At 43.6% G+C, this 22677-nt stretch overlaps 1 protein-coding gene across 6 annotated transcripts in view; it reads right to left on the bottom strand.

The window, feature by feature from the left end:
• Positions 1-22677, bottom strand: part of LOC143784732 (excitatory amino acid transporter 1-like) — a 213159-nt gene that overhangs the window by 20952 nt on the left and 169530 nt on the right. For all 6 annotated transcript variants that reach the window (XM_077273310.1, XM_077273345.1, XM_077273318.1 and 3 more), the window contains one exon: positions 16871-17104. In XM_077273310.1, coding sequence (XP_077129425.1) covers positions 16871-17104 — 234 coding nt within the window. The remainder of the gene's footprint in view (positions 1-16870; positions 17105-22677) is intronic.

Here is a 22677-nt window from a genome sequence, read left to right as displayed (position 1 = left end):
TGCCGTGATCCCGTTTCTCACTTCTTCACAATATGCTTCGCTTCGTGTCCTTTCTTAGGAGTCTGCCGCTATAAGGTACAGGCACGGCTCCGTAATGATCTGTCTGTGCTAGGCCGCTGTCAGGATCCCACCCCTGACAGGTCCTCTCCCGAACTCTCCCGGGCTGCTTTCTCCCTAACTTCCTATCCAACCCCCAGTTTTACCCATGTGTGAGGAGTGGCCTAATAAATAGGACCTTTTGCTCCCCCTGGCGGCCGGAGTGTGAAGTGACTGTGATACCTGGCAAGGTGAATTCTTTTCGTGCAATCAGACGTACCATCACTCCCCCTGGTGGAAGAGCGACGCCACTGCAACGACCAGACTCTGGGGCGCTGCAAGTACACATTGCTATGGTGATGTGATACTTGAGTATGCCGAAAGCACATAGACGCAAGTAATACTGCCGTTAGTATGGAACCAAAGAATCTCATATGCCCAGCATAATGCTCCATAGACCTCAGACACAACAGGATGTGCATACGTATAGAATCATGCCACATAGGTCAGGATATAACCTTGTTAAAGGTTATTGAGGAACAATAATATTACTTCAGTCCCAGATAGATTTAGAACATCTTACCATATAAATAAAAGTTATTTTGCTTATCTGTTCATTCCCTCTCAAAAAAGGAAGATGTCATTATATAGAACATAGGGACATAATACAGAAAACATTAACCACATAATAGGACAAGGACCATGACAAACATAACACAAAAGTGACACAAGATAATAGAATCATAAGGGTGATGCATGCAGGCCCACATGGATCACCCTAAAATATGAATCTAAAAAAGAAAAATATGTAAAATAAAGTAAAAATGAACAGTAAAAATGAAAAAAAAAAATGAAAAAAAAATAAAAAAAAATATATATATATAGGGTATTGGCGCACTCAGGAAAAAATGGACCTCAGTTTGTTGTAAACATTTCTCCTATTAACCCTTAGAAAAATTGAAATCATGGGGCTAAAACAGCATTATAGTGGTAAAAATGTAGTTATTGTTTAAAAATGTGGTGTAAATATGATCAATGAGTTCATTGGGGGGGGGTCTAGTTTTGGGTTCAATTTTCTCATTGTGAAAATGAAAAAAATTGGGGGCTAAAACATTTTTGTGGGAAAAATACTTTTTTTCATTTTCGTAGATCATTGTTGTAAAATTCTGTGAAACACCTTTGGGTTCAAGGTGCTCACCACACATCTAGATTAATGATGAGTGAGCATGCTCGGATAAGGTGTTATCCAAGCATGCTTGTGTCCTAATTGAGCATTTCTGGCTTGCTCAAAAGAAACACTTGAGTCACCGCGGCTGCCTGTGTCTTGGCTGTTCAACAGCCACAACGCATGAAGGGATTACCTAACAAATAGGCAATCCCTGAATGTGTTGCGGCTGTCACACAGCCGTGGTGACTCAAGCATTTTCTTTTGAGCATGCCTAAAATATTCGATTAGGACACAAGCATGCTCGGGTAACACCTTTTGCTCGCTCATCACTAGTCTAGATGGATTCCTTGAGGTGTCTAGTTTGCAAAATGGGGACACTTGTGGGAGGTTTCCACTGTTTAGGCACTCGAAACACGACATGGCATATGCGAATGATCTCAGCCAAAAATTAAAACAGTACTCCTTCCCTTTTGAGCCCTGCCATGCGCCCAAACAGTAATTTTCCTCCACATATGGGGTATCAGCATACTCAGGAGAAATTGCACAACAAATTTTGGGGTCCATTTTCTCCTGTTATAGTTGTAATAATAAAGAAATTTGAGTCTAAAGTAAAATTTCTGTGAAGCACCTGAAGAGTTAAACTTTTTGAATGTGGTTTTGAGCACCTTGAGGGGTACAGTTTTTAGAATGCTGTCATTTGTGGGTATTTGCCCTCAAAGTAGCTTCAAATGTGATGTGGTCCTCAAAACAAAATTAGTCCAGTAATTGTATTTCCTGGAGTCCATCATGACGGCACGACAGGAGGTAGTACTACTCATCCTCTAGGGACAGGAAACACACGAGAGGTTAAAAAAACCTCCACCTCACCCTCAGTGTTTTTACCAATCACCACACCAGGATGGATGCAACTCTATTTTATTGAATTCTTGCACACAAATGTTCACTTCACATAAGCATTCAGAATTCAGGAGAGGGAATGTAATGGTGCTGCATTATGGACTCCTGGAAATACAATTACCGGTAGGACTAACTCCTACTTTCACTGGACGTCCCTCAAGACAGCACGACAGGAGAAATACCAAGTAAATGGCATCTCATGGTGGGACTACTGCCTAAAGGACTTTCTGTCCATAGGCTAGCTGTTGACCTGATATTACGTCTAGCTTGTAGTGCATACAAGATGTTATGCTAGACCAAGTTGTGGCCCTAAAAATCTGATCTATGGAAGCTCACACACTCACTCAGCCCAGGACACTGAAATTGCTCTTGTGGAGTGTTCCTTAATGTTAAGTGGGGTCTAAGGGGTAACGTTTCTCCTTGTGGAGAGTGACATACCAGCTCTGGCTTGTCAAGGTAAGGAGGCTTATTCGCCATGCAATGCTCGATACTACCAACAGGTGGCGCTATAGAGTTAAGTCCTCTTTTTATCTGAAGAGGCAATTTGCATATTAATATTAAGTGGACATTCTTTCTTTTCTGATTAATATACCAGAGAAATGGTTGAAGTAATTAATTTGGATAGGTTTGTCTTTGAGGCTTTCTTACCTTTATTCCTTCCTGAATGCTGTACAAACAGGTTTGAGTCCTGTCTCCAGGAATTTGTAGCTTTCACGTAATGCATCACTGATCTTCTTATGTCCAGAGTGTGGAATAATCTTTCTTTCTCATTCCTTGGAAGCTGACAAAAACATGGCAGGATGATATCCTGGATCAAGTTTGCCTTTGATTCTACTTTTGGCAGGAAAGAAAGGTTGAGTCTAAATCTAGACTAGGATTTGCAGATAAGGATCCCTTACTGACAACGTCTGGATCCCCCCTAACCATTTTGCAGAGGTGACTGCCACAAAGAATGGTGTTTTCATGGAGAGAAAGTTGATGCTACCCTCTTCCTGAGATTCAATGGGAGGTTTGCATAAGGCACCTAGCACTAGATTTAAGTCCTATGGTAGAATACTTTTCCTGATTGTGGGTCTCAACCTGGTAACAGCTCTAATAAATCTCATAACCCACGGGTTTTCTTCTAGAGGAAAGTCTATGAAGTCGCTAAGAGCTGAGATTTGTACCCTTAATGTGCTAGGCTTTAATCCTTTTTCAAATCCTCTTTGGAGGAAATCTAGGATCTTAGGAATATCTGGACAGGGTCATTCTTTAATGAATTCCCCTGCATATAAGCAGAATTTCTTTCATACCTTGGAATAGATAGCCAAAGTTACTGGGTATCTGCTTGCCTGCATAGTAGTTACTACCCTGCCTTATAGTCCTTAGGAGCTTAGGATCTGCCTCTCAGAATCCAGGCTGCCAGGCATAAAAAGTGTTTATCTTAATGTAGGAGGGGACCTGAGTAAGCAGGTCATATCTGTCTGGAAGGGCAACTGGATCTTCCAGGGCCATGTGGCATAACATCGGGAGCCAACGCCTTTGGGCCAGAAGGTGGCGATCAATATTTCCATTGCTCGTTCCTCCTGGATCTTCCTCTGTACCCTTGGTATAAGAGGAAATAGGGGAAATGCGTACAGAAGATCTGCTTCCCAACTAAGGGTACTGTCACACAGTGGCACTTTTGTCGCTACGACGGTACGATTCGTGACGTTCTAGCGATATCCATACGATATCGCAGTGTCTGACACGCAGCAGCGATCAGGGACCCTGCTGAGAATCGTACGTCGTAGCAGATCGTTTGGAACTTTCTTTCGTCGCTGGATCTCCCGCTGTCATCGCTGGATCGTTGTGTGTGACAGTGATCCAGCGATGCGTTCGCTTGTAACCAGGGTAAACATCGGGTTACTAAGCGCAGGGCCGCGCTTAGTAACCCGATGTTTACCGTGGTTACCAGCGTAAAAGTAAAAAAAAACCAAACAGTACATACTTACATTCCGGTGTCTGTCCCCCGGCGTTCTGCTTCTCTGCACTGTGAGCGCCGGCCGGCCGGAAAGCGAGCACAGCGGTGACGTCACCGCTGTGCTTTCCGGCTGGCACAGACACAGTGGAGAGAAGCAGAACGCCGGGGGACAGACACCAGAATGTGAGTATGTACGTTTTTTTTTTTTTTTTTTACTTTTACGCTGGTAACCACGGTAAACATCGGGTTACTAAGCGCGGCCCTGCGCTTAGTAACCCGATGTTTACCCTGGTTACCCGGGGCCTTCGGCATCGTTGGTCGCTGGAGAGCTGACTGTGTGACAGCTCCCCAGCGACCACACAACGACTTACCAACGATCACGGCCAGGTCGAATCGCAGGTCGTGATCGTTGGTAAATCGTTATGTGAGACGGTACCCTAAGAGACAAGGCATCTAGCCCTTCTGGATTGTCTCTTGGGTCTATGGAGAAAAATCTTGCTAAATTCGGAATTCCTTCGTGTTGCGAATAGAGCTACAGGTGCTTCTCACAAAATTATAATGTTATCAAAAAGTTAATTAATGTCATTTCTTAAATACAAAAAGTGAAACTCATACATTATATAAAGTCATTACAAACAGAATCCTCTATTTCAAGTATTTATTTCTGTTAATGTTGATTATGGCTTACAGCCAATGAAAACCCAAAAGTCAGTATCTCAGTAAATTTGAATACTTTATAACACAAGCTTGAAAAATTATTTTAAAATCCAAAATGTTGGCCTACTGGAATGTATGGGCCACCAACAAAATTCCTCTATAACAACTAACTATGATCCTCTTCACATGAGACAACATACAACCAACTGAGGTAGTGAAGTAAAAAACACGATCCAAATTATATAAAATATAATTCTTTATTCATATATTTAAACAGGGATATTCCATATATATCAATACATATACCATAATTATATATAATAACAAATAACCGTAAATATAATAAGCAGCAGTGGTGAACCCACTATTGCACATGGACTTAACTAGAATTAGGCAACAAAGACAGAATGTAGAGAGTGACCTGTCCCAATGCCGTTACTCCATCCAAAATACAAGAATATTATATCAACAATAGTCCATAGTTTATGGATTAATATGGCCCCTTTTCAAGAGTCGAACTAATGGAGCATGCCAATATAATATCTAAATAGATTTTATAAATAGATTATTTGGCCTATATAGATAGGGGTACGTATAAACTAATTTGGCATGATAACTAAACCGAGCCCATATCTACCGGGGTGAAAAAACATCAAAAAGATATATTATAATGAGGTGAATCTATCATCTGCAGTTATGTCGATATAGATAGGGGTAGATGTAAGCTAATATCGCATGCTACAAAAGCCCTCCAAGAGAACCAAACCCATGTCTACAGGGATGGAAAACCATTAAAGGACATATTATAATGAAGTGAATCTATTACCTGCGGTCATGTCGACAAGGGGTAAGGTCACACTGATACCTCGATGCGCGTTTCGCTGGCTCCGCAGCTTCGTCAGGAGGTAGCTACTAGTGTATATGGCGTCTATATATATAGTAGTAGTAATTACCTAACTGTCTGCAGCTGTAGCGGCGCGTACCCGGCATGTTGTCGCTCCGTACTGAGCACGGCGCTCAGGAATAACGTCTTCCGGTCACATGATCCGGTCAGCTGACCAGACCTGTAACCAAGACTACGCAATGCCTGTGTTGAGCGCAGTGCACATACCGAACAACAGCGCATGCCCGGGACGCGCACCGATCTGCACTTATAACAGGCTTCTCCTCTGGTAAGAACTCACCACTGCTCTCAGCATAATGACTGAACATAGCCCAAAATGGGATACGGATTGTGTGGACTATATTACCTCATCCATTAATGTGCAATTAAAAATATATACTATGAACAATTTATGCAATAAGTGCATATACATGTGCAATAAGCGTGAAGTATATATATATATATATATATATATATATATATATATATATATATATATATATATATATATATATATATATATATATAAGAATTACTTATTTTACACATACAAAATGGTAAAATACAATATATAGTATACATAAAATATATAAAGAGGACAAGCCCTTCTGATCCATGTATAGTGACAACATATCTACAATATATATATATCTAAAAGTGCAAACGTGCATATCTGAAATTGAAAAATTATTCAACCTAAAAAGGAAGGGAACAGAGCAATATGACCACCCATTGACATATAATATAATTACAATAATAAATATGAATCAGTCAGATTCCAATGTTGATATTGATGCAGGTGACCGAAATATCATAGTCCACTATGTTGATCATACATTGGGCCATTATTCATTTGTTCTTGCATCGCGGAATACGAACCAGAGAATAGATGCCTGTAATGCTACATATATATATATATATATATATATATATATATATATATATATATATATATATATGTATATAAACAGAAATAAGTTACTAAACAGAAAATAAAACAACAATACTCTAAATAAAAACAGACAGACAACATATAAAACTAAAATTCACGCCGTAATTTAAATGAAGGATTTGAAGCTTACCATTTCATTGAGACCCTTGGGTATAAGAGTATCGAGGGTCACTATCCATTTCGTCTCCCTTTTTAGCAATTCTTTTTGATAATTGCCTCCTCTGACACCTAACTGCACTCTATCTATGCCTCTAACTTTAGATCCACTAGGATCACTGTTATGAAAGGCTTTAAAATGCCTAGGGACTGTTTTAAGTGTGGTTATATCCTGCACTTGAATAGCCTTTTTTATATCATTCACATGTTCCAATATCCTGACTCTCAGTTGGCGTGTAGAGCGATTCGACGTCGCAGGTAACAAGAAACATATCATGTTCCAGTTGAACGTCATTCAGTCTCCTAAGGATATCAGAGGTATCCCTAATGAAAGAAGGCAGGGTCTCAACACTCCTCTGTAAGTAGAAATCAACAAAACGACACACATCCTCACAGAGACCACCAATTCCAGAGACTATGGGCCGTCCCGGTGGGTTGCGGGCATCTTTGTGAATCTTGGGGGTGAGGTAGAAAGTTGGAACAATCGGTGTATTATTTGTGAGTCCCTCTAACATTTTTTTGGAGATAATTCCATGTTCAAAACCCTGTATAAGGATTATATCCAGTTCATATTTGAATTTATTCAGGGGATTGCTTTCTAGTTTAGCATAACACTGTTTGTTATACAGTTGTTTTAAAGCTTCACGCTACTGGAATGTATGTTCAGTACATGCACACGATACTTGGTCTGGGCTCCTTTTGCATCAATTCGGCGTGACATGGAGGCGACCTGCTGAGGTGTTATGGAGGCCCAGGTTGCTTTGATAGCTGCCTTCAGCTCATCTACATTGTTGGGTCTGGTGTCTCATCTTCTTCTTGACAATACCTCAGATTCTCTATGGGGTTAAGGTCAGGCGAGTTTGCTGGCCAATCAAGCACAATGATGTTGTTGTTTGTAAACCAGATATTGGTACATTTGGCAGTGTGGAAAGGTGCCAAGTCCTGCTGGAGAATGAAATTTCCATCTCCAAAAAGCTTGTCAGCAGAGGGAAGCACGAACTGCTCTAAAAATTTCCCGGTAGACAGCTGCGCTTACTTTGGTCTTGATAAAACACAGTGGACCTACACCACCAGATGACATGGCTCCCCAAACCATCACTGATTGCAGAAACTTCAGACTAGACCTTAAGCAGCTTGGATTGTGTGTGTCTATCCACTCTTCCTCCAGACTCTGGGACCTTGATTTCCAAATGAAATGCAAAATTTAATTTAATCTGAAAACACCTTGGGCCATTGAGCAACAGTCCAGTTCTTTTTCTCCTTGGCCCAAGTAAGAAGCTTTTGGCATTGTCTATTGGTCATGAGTGGCTTGACACAAGAAATACAACACTTGTAGCCCATATCCTTTATACGTCTGTGTGTGGTGGCTCTTGACTCCAGCAGCAGTCCACTCCTTGTGAATCTCACCCAAATTTTTGAATGGCCTTTTCTTAATCCTTTCAAGGCTGCGGTTATCCCAGTTGCTTGTGCACCTTTATCTACCACACTTTTTCCTTCCACTCAACTTTCCATTAATACGCTAGGATACAGCACTCTGTGAGCAGCCAGTTTCTTTAGCAATAACCTTTTGTGGCTTACCCTTCTTGTGGAGTGTGTCAATGACTGCCTTCTGGACATCTGTCAAGTCAGCAGTCTTCCCCATGATTATGGAGCCTACTGAAACAGACTAAGGGACCTTTTTAAACTCTTAGGAAGCCTTTGCAGGTATTTTTGTTAATTATTTTAATTTACTGAGATAATGACTTTTGGGTTTTCATTGGCCATAATCATCAGCATTAAGAAAAAAAACACTCTGTGATCACTCTGTTTGTAATAACTCTATATAATATATGAGTTTCACTTTTTGTATTGAAGAACTGAAATAAATTAACTTTTTGATGATATTCTACTTTTGTGAGAAGCACCAGTATATGTGGAACCCTGCATCTCCGGGTTAGCTGGTGAAACACTTCTAGATTTAACTTCCATTAGGAGGACCAGAGATTTCTCCTACTGAGAAAATCTGCCACTTTGTTTTTGGAGGCTTTCACGTGAACTGCTGAGATGGAAAGAATATTTGCTCTGCTAAGGCCTGTAGGAGTTGGGCTCTCTGACCTCATGGCGATGTACAAAATAAATCGTTGTGACTGTCAGAAAATACCTTATGAAAAGTAGAAAAAGAAGAGGAAAGCACTACTGAAGGATGTACATACACACTAAACTTCATATAGTAATAACATAACTTTTTGTCACACAGGTTCCAAACATTTAAAAAAACAAGTAAAACCATGGGGGTCCCATCGCTCAAACCCCATAAAAAAACATGTAAACAGCGCAACTACAGATGGAGAATATACATAGGAATATCATAAACAATTGTATGAGAACACTCTGTGTCTATCTAGATTTTAGCAAGTAAACCGTGAACAACAATGAATTGATAAACTCCCAAAGATACCTGCATACCCAAAGATGGATAAATGAGGCCCCAAATCTCCTAATATATATATGACAAGCAGTATGTACAAAACTGGATATAAAGTAATCAGGATGAATAGCTTAAATGCTCAATCCAGCATGGTGAGGCATAGTATATGCTAGAATTGCACAAAGCATCAAGAATAGCCTCAAAATCGAGGCAGTAGCACATACGTGCAATCCACTGGCCCCAAGTAAGTGCAGTAAGATACACACCAGAATAGAAAGGTATTAAGGGCTCAAGTGACAATGTCTATACCACAGGGAAGCGGGAGGTCAGGCAGTCATAGGGAGCATGAGGGAGGATGGGAACCAAACCCTAGCCCCACGCATATCACCGTGTCAGGCACGGCTTTGTCAGGGGGAATTGTCAGAAAAAACCTTCACATGACAATTTCTAACAATATCTTGACATTGTTGCAGTGTCTCCCATACTGCCTTTAAATCTGTATAATTGGACGATCTCCTTCGATCTCCGGGGGAACATGTACCCTGAAGGTACTGACCTTCCACTTTTGCTCCCCAGCCTATCTGGCTTGCGTTGGTGGTAATACGGATGAAGAGGGATAGCATCCATTGTACTTATTCCGGAAGTCTCTTCTGGAATGTCTAACATGACTGGGAATCTTTAAGGCTTGCCGAAACCTTCATTTTTCTGTCTAGACTGGACGGATATCTGTTCCAGACTGACAGGATTGTTTTCTGTTGTTGTCGTGAGTGGGCCTGACTCCACTGTACACTTGTGATACAGGACGTCATCAGGCCCAGAATTCTTAACGCGTACCTGATGGAGACCATCTTCTTTTTCTGGAATTCCCGAATTCTGTTCTTGATTTCTCCTTCTTTATGAGGGGTAGGGAAGACATTGTAACACTCACGCCCAGACTGATTGGCGCGAGCGAGGATTGTGGACTCATTGTGCCACAAACCAGACATGGAGAGGCAGGACTAAGCAGCTACCTTGGTGTTCACTGGAGCTTCTAGTGGTGAGGTCAGGCTTGTGCGGCAGGTAGCTGCCAAGTACCACTCCAGAGCGGCGCCTGGCAGTAGCAGCTGACAGCTGACCCCCAAGGGGACAGGACACTGCAATGACAGGTGCAGGCAAGTACTGACAGGCACAGGTGATATGCCTCTGGCAGGCAGGCACTGCTGACCCTCTGGTAGGCAGGTGGGCACGGTTGACCTTCTGGCAGGCAGGTTTGCACAGTTCAGACTGGAGGAATAGGAACAGTTATGGGAAGAAGTGGGACACTGGCAGGTACGAAGGACACGGACTGGTAGGAACCATTTCAGACTAGGAGCAGTGTCACAAAGGACTGGGACAAAGGCGGGTATGACACGAATATGGGAACAGGTAGGATCCAGTTCAGACTCAACAAACAAGGAGCTGCAGATGCGGGACAAGGGCAGAGCCGCAGAGGCAGGACAAGGACAGAGCCACAGATGCGGGAAAAGAGCAGAGCCGCAGATGTGGGACAAGAGCAGAGTCACCGATGTGGGACAAGAGCAGAGCCACAGATGCGGAGAAGGAGCAGAGCTGCAGATGCGGAGAAGGAGCAGAGCCACAGATGCGGAGAAGGAGCAGCGCTTTAGATGCGGAACAGGAGCAGAGCCGCAGATGCGGAGCAGTTGCAGAACCGTAGATGTAGAGCAAAAGCAGAGCCACAGGGGCAGAGCAGAAGGAGAATTGCAGGTGAAGAGGACAAGCAGAGCTGCAGGTGCAGAGCAGAAGCAGAGCCGCAGGTGCAGAACAGAAGCAGACAGGACTAGATTCACACAAGTACTTACAAGGAAGTAACAAGTGTACACCAAGGTCGCAAGCATTGTGCAGAGACAGCAGAATAGAGATAGGTTTTGGTACAGACACTGCAAGTTTAAAGAGTAGGAACAAGGATAGACACCAGGGTAGGGAAGGCTCCTGACTAGAATATAAACAGGCTCAGGAATGGGACTTCGTTCTACAAGGTGAAACACAGGTACTAGTTCAAGATACAGGATTCCGGCCTGGGTATACAGCCCCCAGGGTGACAGAAACAGGACAGGAACTGGCAACTCAGAAGTTGAACACAGAGAGAATGTTGCTCAGGGATCTTCCCATTTGTGGAGATACCTTAAGTATCAAGTGCCTCTTGGCAACAGACTGGTGACACATTAGGAATGCGCAACCTGTCTCTTTAATAATCAGGAAGAGCAGGTGCCACCGCCCTAAGCTTACAGCCAGGAAGTATGTACACAGCAAGCAAAGAGCACATGGTTTACAGCATGCAACACGCAGAGGGCAGAATTCATTGCATGGCATGGAGTGGTGAGTAAGTCGGTGCATCTGCATGGTGGGAGATGGGAAGCCATGCAGTGATGCCGGCAGGGATGTTACAGACATCCTGTGATGTGAATCGTGGAGGACTCTAAAGAACACCTTTTGAGTATCTGGTCATAAGTTGGATTTTTACCAGTTGATGTGCCACCCTAGATCTTCTAGTGTGTCAGTAGTCTTGGCAAGCTGTTGATTGCAGAGGATGATTGAGTCTGCCACTAAAAAGATATTGTCCAGATATGGAATTACAATAATTACCTTCCTCCTCAGAAAGGCTGCCACCTTCATCATTATCTTCGTAAATATATATGGTGCTGTGGAAAGGCCGAATGGTGGACACCTGAACTGGAAATGGTGGATTGATTCCTGATGTTCCCACGCAAACCTCAGAAATTGTTGGTGTTTGGGATGGATGGGCACCTGGTAGTATGAGTCTTTTAAAACTAGTGTGCACATAGTGGAATCCTTACCTATTAATGGGATGATTGATCTGACTGTATGGTACGGTATTTGCCTGAAGAGTGAAGACTTTTTTTATGGAAAAAAAGGCAGGAATAGTGACCCTGACCAATCTCCGAAAGGGGTACCTGGCTGTCTGCCCCTGATCTTAGGAGGTTCCTGACATCCCCCCCCCAGAGTCTTTTTTAAAGGGGAGAGAGACTGGGGTCTGGTGATGCGATACTGTTGAGGGGGAGATGGGAAAAGTTATTTTCTGTATCCTTCCCCTATGGTTCTCAGGATCCACTGGTTTTCTGTAATGGCCCGCCAACCTGTCAGGAAAAACTGCCGTCTCCCTCCCACTTCTCTTGCGTCAGAGTCTCCCCAACCTTCCATTCTTCCCCTTCCACCAGTAATCCTGTTTGTGGGACTGATGGGGTCTACTAAAGGAGTGATACTTTCTTGATTTTTCTTCTGGGAACCCTTTCTGGTCATTGAGGCCCTCTCTAAATGTAATCTAAATCTGGACCAAAGACATTTGTGCCTAAGAATGGGATAGAGCAGAGCTTGTTTTTCAAATGGATATCCCCTGACCATGTTTTAAGCCAGATGGCCCGTTGTGCAGCATTAGATAACACGTTACTCCTGGATGCAAACCTCACAGACTCAGCTGAGGCATCTGCCATAAATTGTGTCGCCATTTTTAACATAGGGTAGGGAATCTAACATAACATCTCTGGGGGAGTTGGATTTTAATTGGGTTGTTAGCGCATTGATCCAGATACACAAGGACCTGGCTACCGTGTTGGCAGCTATGTTAGCTTTAATGATGGCTGCTGAAGATTCCCAACTTCTTTTTGGTAATCCCTCTGCATTTCTGTCTAAAGCATCCAGAAGGCAGGAAGAATCCTCAAAAGGTATTGAGATCTTTTTTGCCACTTTGGTGATGGAAATGTCAACCTTTGGGATTTCTTGCCAAATCTTGACCTCCTCTGGATCAAAGGAAAGATGGGCTTTAAAATCCCTGGGAATGACTAGTCATTTTTCTGTATCTTCCCATTCCTCCAGAATCATTGCTCTTATATGATTGTTGACCGGGAACACCATTTCACTGTGTTCTCAGCCCTCTAAATATCTTGTCCTGTATCGTGTGTGGAACCTGAGCCTCCTTTATTTTCATGGTAGCCCGTACAGCCCTTAAAAGATGGTCCATATTTTCAGATGAGAAAAAAAATACTACCTTTCCTCTGAGGGCATCTGGGGGATACTTTCTGATTCTCCCCCAACATTCTAATCTGAATAATAAGAATATGCGTATGCCTCCTCTGCAGACTCTTCCATCTCCCATCTGGCTGTCTTGTGACGGGAAGTACTCTGAGCTGGTTGTGATGGTAGAAGACTAGCAACAGTGCTTTGGACTTCTTCTCTAATCATGGCCCGCAGATGAACGGCAGCTTCCAGACCTCGGCACAGTGGTATCCGGAAGGAACAGAACGATGATAGACAACTGAAGTTCGGAGATGTGCCAGCGTGCAGGAGACTCCGAGTACTGCTTCCCACGTGATCAAGGACCTGCCAGTCACGTGGTAGAAGGTTTTGGAGCAGCAAAGGGCAATTTTGCTTGTCAGCTGCAGCTCCCACTGTGATCCCTCAAGGAGGGAGCAGTAATACAAATTGAAAAAAGTAAAGCGGTCTGGATGGAGCGCTGATGACAGAGGCCACCGGACACAGGTTAGGGATTAAAAATCTTTAATCACAACGTGTTTTAACAGCCAATCGCTGTCTTCTTCAGGTGACAATGGATAAAAAGGTTAACCTTTTTTTAACCTTTTTATTCATTGTCACCTGAAGAAGACAGCGATTGGCTGTTGAAACGCCTTGTGATTAAAGATTTTAAATCCCTAACCTGTGCTCCGGTGGCCTCTGTCATCAGTGCTCCATCCAGACCGCTTTACTTTTTTCAATTTTCTATTTAAAAGATAGGAATATTGCGTTCTTTTAGCTATAAGGTTCACCCTCATCACAATAGATTAAGGTCGCTATGGGGGTTACTTACACTGCCCAGTGACTGGTCGGCTGGTGCTTCTGAGCGAGAAGGCTTAGAATCCATTTTTCAGATTGTGCACACACACCCTCTGACAGCACTCTTTTATAGGGTTTTACCTTGTCCAAGTGGGCTTCATACTTCCCCCATAGCATTTCCTTGTGTTCCATGGTGAAACGCACAATGCGCCGTCCTGATACACTGTATCCCTCTAAACCAGATAGGTGTTCTAGGCTGGAATGCACGCGCCTCATCAGAAGGCATCCTGGGCCGGAAATGCGTTCAACGTTGGAACGCACACCTGTGTGTGTGACCCAGAAGTTTGGCGGGCAGCTGCACCTTGGCGCCGAGAGACCTCCGCAGAGAGAAGCGGCGAAGTCGGGAGGCAAAACGCGCTCTACCGACTGGGCTGAGGGACCCCTGCCCAGTGACGTATCAGCCTGGAGATTCTTGACAGTGTGAAGGGAAGAAAACTCCCCTGCGATCCCCCTGAGCTCCCAGGTAAAGCTTCTCTTCGTGCTCTGTCCTACTAGGGACAGGAAAAACACTGAGGGTAAGTTTTTTGGGGGGGATTTTAACCTCTTGTGTGTTTCCTGTCACTAGAGGATGAGTAGGACTACCTTCTAGAACTACTGTGGTCATGAGGGATGTCCTGGGAAAAATAGTTTTGTAAATTTTGTTGGAAAAATGTGAATCACTGGTCAACTATTAAAATTGTGCTTATATAAAAAGTAGACATGTGGGAAATATTTATTAACCATTTTGTGTGGTTTAAGGGCATAAAAATTTAAAGTTTGAAAATTGAAAATGTTTTTAAATTTCCACCAAATGTCTGATTTTTTCACAAGTCATAGCGAACAAATTTTAGCACTGTCATGAAGCACAATTTACAAAAAAAACCCTGTTTGGGAGAGAAGAACAGACAAATCGCGGCGCCCTAAGTGCATAAACACAATATTATAGTCTTTAAAGGGTGCACAATTTTATGCACTCACCTGATAAAAGACTGAAATAGCTTTAGATTATGTATCCTCAAAATTCCCTCTGAGATACTTTTCAATATACAGGGCTTGCAGCTTGCCTCGGGTGGATCCAAGTGAAAGAGCCAGAGTAGGGCTCACACAGGATGAGTAATTCAAGAAAAGCACATCCAGCCCATGAATGGCAGCGCTTCCCAGGACTCGCATCCAAAGATGATATTTTATATTTTTTATTTCATAACTTAAAATAGAAGAGATACAACGCGTTTCGGATACAGTATATATCCTTCTTCTGGTATCATAAAAACACAGTACAAATCCTCCTGAGGATTTGTACTGTGTTTTTATGATACCTGAAGAAGGATATATACTGTATCCGAAACGCGTTGTATCTCTTCTATTTTAAGTTATGAAATAAAAAAATATAAAATATCATCTTTGGATGCGAGTCCTGGGAAGCGCTGCCATTCATGGGCTGGATGTGCTTTTCTTGAATGAAGCACAATTTGACAAAAAAAACAAACAAAGAATCTCCGAATCAATGGGATCTATTGAAGCGTTCCAGAGTTATTACCACAAAGTGACACTGGTCAGAATTGTAAAATTTGGCCTTGTCATAAAGGTGAAAACAGACTTGGGGGTAAAGGGTTTAAGAAGCCCTCGGCACTCATTAGCTACAGTAATTGCATCTTTTTGAACTTGCTACCTGTATAAAAGACACCTGTCCACACACACACACACACACACAGTAACACTCCAACTTCTCCACCATGTGCAAGATCAAAGAGCTGTCTAAAGACACCAGGGACAAAACTGTAGACCTGCACAATGTTGGGATGGGCTACAAGACAATAGGCAATTAGATGGTGGGAAGGCAACAACTGTTGGCACAATTATTAGAAAATTGAGGAAACTCAAGATGACTGTCAGTCTTCCTGCAGGGCACGCAAGGTCTCACTGCTCACACCATCTGAATATCCAGAGGAGGCATGGGAGAAGGTCATGTGGTCAGATGAGACCAAAATACAACTCTTTGGTATAAACTCCACTCATCTTGTATGGAGGAAGAAGAAGGATGAGTACAACCCAAAGAACACCGTCCCAACCATGGAGCATAGTGGATGAAACATCATACATTGGGGATGCTTTTCTGAAAATGGGACAGGATGACTGCACTGTATTGAAGGGAGGATGGATGGGGTCAAGTATTGCAAAAATTTGGACAATAATCTCCTTCCCTCAGTAAGAGCATTGAAGATGGGTTGTGGCTGGGTCTTCCAGCATGTCAATGACCCGAAACATACAGCCAGGGCAACTAACAAGTGGCTTCGTAGGAAGCATTTCAAGATCCTGGAGTGGCTTAGCCAGTCTCCAGACCTGAACCCAATAGAAAATCTTTAGAGGGAGCTGAAAATCAATGTTACCCAGCGACAGCCCCGAAACCTGAAAGATCTGAAGATCTGTATGGAGGAGTGTGTGCAAACTTGGTCATTAACTACCGGAAATGTCAGACCTCTGTAATTGCAAACAAAACTTTCTGTAAAAAAAATATTAAGTCCTGTTTTCCTATTGGATCAAATATTTATTTAATTCAATAAAATACAAATTAATTATGTAAGAATAAAAAATGTGATCTTCTCAATTTTTGTTTTCTTAAAGATTCTGTCTCATAGTTGAAGTGTACCTACGATAAAAATTATAGACCTCTCCATTCTTTGTAGGTGGGAAAAATGGCAAAAATGGGCAGTGTATCAAATACTTAGTTCCACTATTGTATGTACAGTGTGTTCTATACGTCATGAAGAGACTATGTTTGGGAACAACTATTTATGAAAATTTTCAGTAAATTGAAAAATATATTAATATAATTTAGGTCCTATACAATTACATCTAGCAATAGATTAGCATATGGTTCTGACATGTCTTATTTTGTTTCCATTACGTACCTTGATGACGTTCCCAATGCAGTGATTAGAGCCTGTAGTAACCCACCAATGAATGGCCAGGGGTTCCTCCGAGTAACAATGAAAAATAACAATGGAAGTACAACCAAAGCGTGGATGAGAAGTCCTATTATGACAGTGATTGTGTACATTCCGAGCTGTCCCCCCATAACTAACAGATCGTCCATTTCAAGGATTTTTCCTGAGATGAGAAACAGAATTCCGATTGGAGCATACCTGTGAACAGTTAAAGAATGCGTTGCATGTTATTATACATTTTGGATATAATAATTTATAGTAGACCTAGGCATTTTTAATGCTTTAACCCTTTACGTACTGTGAGATAGCGCTCCCTGGGTGTGTTGGGGGACACTCGCTTGGCAACAGGATTAAAGCACTCAGGCACGGTTTCTCACATAAACAGTCTATTCCGGTTTATTTAGACTCATAAACCGCACACTGAACAGTTCACTATATAAATCAATGGAACATAATAGTCACCGACAGTCTGTTCCAATGGCAGATACTTCTCTGCCCGTAACCCCTTTGTCTGGAGTTACCTTACAGGAGCTGCTGCTCCACACACTGAGTCCTGTCAGTCCTGGTTCCCAGGAAAGCTGCCTAACTGGGATCACCGTCCTTGTGACCAGGGCACTTCAGATAGTCCAGACCCACAGAAGGAATGGTAGCTTCCCCATAACAGTAGCCATCACAGGCTCTGCAGATATGGCCTCTCCATGCGCTATTCAGGAAGTCCAGTCCCAGGAACTTCCAACACACAGGCCATCAGTCCATGGCCTCATCATGTGCTTCCAGGAATCTAGTCCACTCCAGGACATTCCAACACACAGGCCTTCCGGGACCTTACACTCTAACCATTCAGGTCCATACACACTGAACATGTGACCCAAACCATGGTCACATTATGTAGTTGTAACCACCCCCATAGGTGGGAGGTGTGTGTGGTTAGTCAGTCCTGCCCAGCTCTCTGACAAACCCTGCAAGCCTCCCTTTAAAGCTACAAACACTTGTGGAACTACAGGTCCCAGAATAACATTACTTCAGTCTTACAGTGCAGAGAATCTCCTCCGCGACACATACCGGCCATTTGGAATAATGCCAGACGTTATCTCACCATCATAGTTATGCCTGCAACTGCTATGCATTCCCATGGCCTCAATACGACTCCGTGCGTATTCTGAGGAGAACATGCAGTGCCCCCTAGCTGTAACAGGGGTCACTGCATCACAGTACCCAGACATTTTTTGGTATTTGCCCTTAGAATTTTTCCTCCCCTTGTTCAAAGGCTTTTTTTCTGTGATAAATTGTAGTTTTAATTACACCATTAATTTTAGTCAATACTTGTATTTTCTAATGACAAACTTATTTATCATCATGTTTTTCAACTCTGCACCAGATTCTCTAACTATACCTTACTGGAAGTTATCTCAAGTTGAGCCAGAACTTGTGTGACATTTTTTAGACACTTTTGTATTGTAACAGTTATATGAAGCATATGAAAAGATGACTTAGCTAAGGCCCGATTCATGCATCTGTTGTCGCAGACTGAATACAGACCGTGGTGCACAGACTGGCCATGGGTATCTGAACCCAAACTAGACATCATCATATATGTCTAAGAGGCTGTTGGGCTTGGGTGACTTGTCTACGTGTGTCATTAAGTGGGCCTTCTCAGTAACTGCACTGGTCAGGTCAAGGGTGATGCTGTGGAACACATGCTGGTGTAAGGTAGAGACAGTACACCAGGAAAATTAGTGGCGGCTGGGGATCAAGTACTGAGAGATTTCCACATGAGGTTGTGCAAGGCCTCAGTGTCCACGAGCCTACATTTCCAGGGCAAGCAGTCTGGAAATGTGCCATTTAGTGTTTGGACCCATGGGTGGCTGGGTATTTTCTTTCGTGTTCCAATGCCTGGAGCAGGGACAGCTGAACACTGCACTGGGACAAGGCATTGGACATGGTTAATGATCGTGCTTGCGAATGTGTAACGACAGGTGTAGGGCACAAGGCATCAACGCCTGTATCAGGGAATTGGCAAACACATAGCATAGTGGAAAAGGCACCAACAAACATCGATTGTGGACCCAAGAGTTCGGCACACCTAGTCTTTGATGACATGTGCCAAAGCATGCTGGTCAAGCCCCTGCTGATCTTGGTATAGCACAGGTTGCAATTGTCAGAGAGGAAATACAGCACTCCCGGTCAGGATCAGGTGTCTGGACAGGATCCAGATTCGTAATATACAGGCTCTAAGAAGAATCCAGCACTCCGAAGTGAGTATAATGAATAAAATTAGAATATTATAGTAGTTCTTATAGATATGGTGTGTTATAAGTGACTTTTTGGTCAGTAAAGACGTTTATCAAACATACACGTGTGTCGGGAAACAAAGTGTGGGAGAAGAAATAAAGCAGCCAGTGCTGTGTGTATGGGCGACATCCATTGCTAGACCATGGATGATCACAGGTTGCAATTGACCATTCTTTTATTGTCTGCACTTTCTTTAAAAAAAAAAAAAGTGCCAGACTGAGGAACACCTAACCCTTGGCCTGGGAACTTAACGTGTGTAGGTGCTCTGGGGAACAGTAGCCTGAGCTCTCCATCTGGCCACCCCACTGCCTCTTCCTGCCTGTTGCGGTGCTGTGGATGCCTCCCCCTTTACATTACTGGCTTTGCTCTGCATGGCAACTTCCCAGGTTGGGTCAGTGACTTCAACGTCCACCTCCTAATCTTTCATTTCCAAACTATGGGCCTCCTGACTTGTTGACTGAACAACATCAATTGTTGGCAATTGTGTCTTTTCATCTAGATCTTGAGACCCTAATTACCATTCCCCACCATTGTCTTCTGACTGTGGCTGCTCAAATATTTGGACATCACTCCATACAATCTCCTGATCTCCTCATGTCCCTTTTGCAACATGCAGGGTGAGAAGTCAGATCCAGTAAATGGAAATGTAAAGAGTTCTTCGGATTGTTTGAGTGTGGGATCACTTGATTCCTTGGACCTGCCATGGTGGGAAGAAGGAGAATCAGGGTGAGGATTACATGGTCCAAACTCTTGGCTAGTGAGACTGGACCGTGTGGAAGACAGGGTGGTGCTGGGAAGCATACTGAATACATTATCTGCCATCCAACCGACCACATGTTCATGTTGTTCTGGTTTCAAGAGTGGTGTCCCATGCCCCCATGCAAAGTGGGACATGAAACTAGGTCTCGTGGCTGAGCGTGTTTCTTTTGCTACCACAGCAGGCACAGTTTCACCTGGCCCACCGCCTCAGCCTCTGTGTGCACCATCAGCAGCACATCCACTTCACCATCCTTACCACACGCCTTGAACATTTTAAATTAGGTACATATTTATATTTCTACAAACTTTACAGTATTAATATGGAAAAAAAACATTTACTTTTAGGTTGCTGCAGCAGTATACCTATACAAGTACTGCAATAACAAAATTAAACCCTGCCTTTATGCCTCTAATCCAAAAACTATCCCTTATCCACCTGAATGAAGGTAACAGTGGTTATACTAAAGGCATAGCTCCCAACCGTCCCTCATTGTGCGGGACTGTCCTGGTTTTGATGCTTTGCTGGTCCCGCAGATAGCAGGAGAAGCAACCGACACGCCCCCTTGTGTTAAGCCATGCCCCCTGCAGTCTGTTTATCTTCCAGTGTGCGTGGTACAGCTCAGAGGGAGAGAGAGGAGACATGTTTGAGGTATGCGTCACGCCCCCTTGTGTTAGGCCACACCCCTTCCCCTTCGGGTATGTTCCTGAGTGAGTCTCCAGTGTGCGTGCGGTACAGAAATTCAGAGAGGGAGACACAGAGGGGACACTTCTGTTCTTTGAGGTACATAAGTTACAACACAGTCAGTCACCACCTCCAGGGCTTATCTGCCGAACACAGCCCTGGGTGCCACAATAAGCAGCATACCAGTGGACTGCTGAGCTAATCTCATGCCTGGCTAGTAAACTAATCGTGCGTGGAATGAGTGGGGCTGAGCAGGGTGGGATGGACACACTCACAGCCTCCTCTGTTACTGGCCTCTGCTGCGGTGATTGCAGATCGACGTATCAGGTATGGAGGAAGTCTGTGCAGTTAGCCGTGTGTGTATGAGGTGTACGGAGCGGAGCGGTGTGTGTACGAGGTGTATGGAGCGGAGCTGTGTGTGTATGAGGTGTATGGAGCGGAGCCGTGTGTGTACGAGGTGTATGGAGCAGAGCTGTGTGTGTATGAGGTGTATGGAGCGGAGCTGAATGTGTATGAGGTGTATGGAGCGGAGCCATGTGTGTACGAGGTGTACGGAGCGGAGCTGAGTGTGTACGAGGTTTACGGAGCGGAGCCGTGTGTGTACAAGGTGTACGGAGTGGAGCCGTGTGTGTATGAGGTGGATGGAGTGGCGCTAAATGTGTACGAGGTGTACACAGCAGAGCCGTGTGTATGAGGTGTATGGAGTGGAGCCGTGTGTGTACAAGGTGTATGGAGCGGAGCCGTGTGTGTATAAGGTGTATGGAGTGGAGCTGAATATGTATGAGGTGTATGGAGCGGAGCCGTGTGTGTATGAGGTGTATGGAGCTGAATGTGTATGAGGTGTATGGAGCGGAGCCGTGTGTGTATGAGGTGTATGGAGCGGAGCCGTGTGTGTACGAGGTGTACGGAGTGGAGCCGTGTGTGTATGAGGTGTACGGAGCGGAGCTAAATGTGTACGAGGTGTATGGAGCGTAGCGCGTGTGTACGAGGTGTACGGAGTGGAGCCGCGTGTGTATGAGGTGTATGGAGCGGAGCGCGTGTGTACGGAGTGGAGCCGTGTGTGCAAAGTGTATGGAGCACAGCCACGTGTGTAGGAGTAGCTATGTGTGGCCATTATATGGTACAAAGTATCATGTGCGGTCATTATACAGTATGGAGCATCATGTGCGGTCATTATACAGAATGGAGCATCATGTGGGGCCATTATACAGTATGGAACATCATGTACGGTCATTATACAGTATGGAGCATCATGTGGGGTCATTATACAGTATGGAGCATCATGTGCGGTCGTTATACAATATGGAGCATCGTGTGCAGTCATTATACAGTATGGAGCATCATGTGCAGTCATTATAAAGTATGGAGCATCATGTGCGGTCATTATACAGTATGGCGCATCATGTGTGGCCATTATACAGTATGGAGCATCATGTGCAGTCATTATACAGTATGGAGCATCATGTGCGGTCATTTTACAGTATGGAGCATCATGTGTGGCCATTATACAGTATGGAGCATCATGTGTGGCCATTATACAGTATGGAGCATCATGTGTGGCCATTATACAGTATGGAGCATCATGTGTGGCCATTATACAGTATGGAGCATCATGTGCGGTTCATTATACAATATGGGGCATCATGTGTGGCCATTATACGGTATGGAGCACTGTGTGGCCATATTTTTTTGTTTATAATTATTGTATATGAAACTGTGATCAGCAGTGCTAAATGGGTGTGGTTGGGACGTGGATATGGGTGTGACTCATTATGAATGGGTGTGGTTAGAGGCGTGGCCTAAAATTTGCCGCTGCGTACCACAAACTTTGTCCCTCTTTCCCATCTTCAAAAGTTGGGAGGTATGCTAAAGGACAGTATAAAACCCTGAAAGAACTTTTTGTTTAATGGTGCAACAGAGACATACAAGTAATACAACAGCAATATTAAACCCTGCCGATATGCCTGTAATCCAAAACTGTCCCTCCACTGAATACATGTAAGAACAGTTTTACTAGAGAAAGGAAAATATGTAGCCC

The sequence above is a fragment of the Ranitomeya variabilis genome, chromosome 1, assembly GCF_051348905.1.
Source record: "Ranitomeya variabilis isolate aRanVar5 chromosome 1, aRanVar5.hap1, whole genome shotgun sequence".
Lineage (NCBI taxonomy): Eukaryota > Metazoa > Chordata > Amphibia > Anura > Dendrobatidae > Ranitomeya > Ranitomeya variabilis.
Note: the sequence above shows the minus strand (reverse complement) of the source record. Positions and strands in the feature narration are given on the sequence as shown.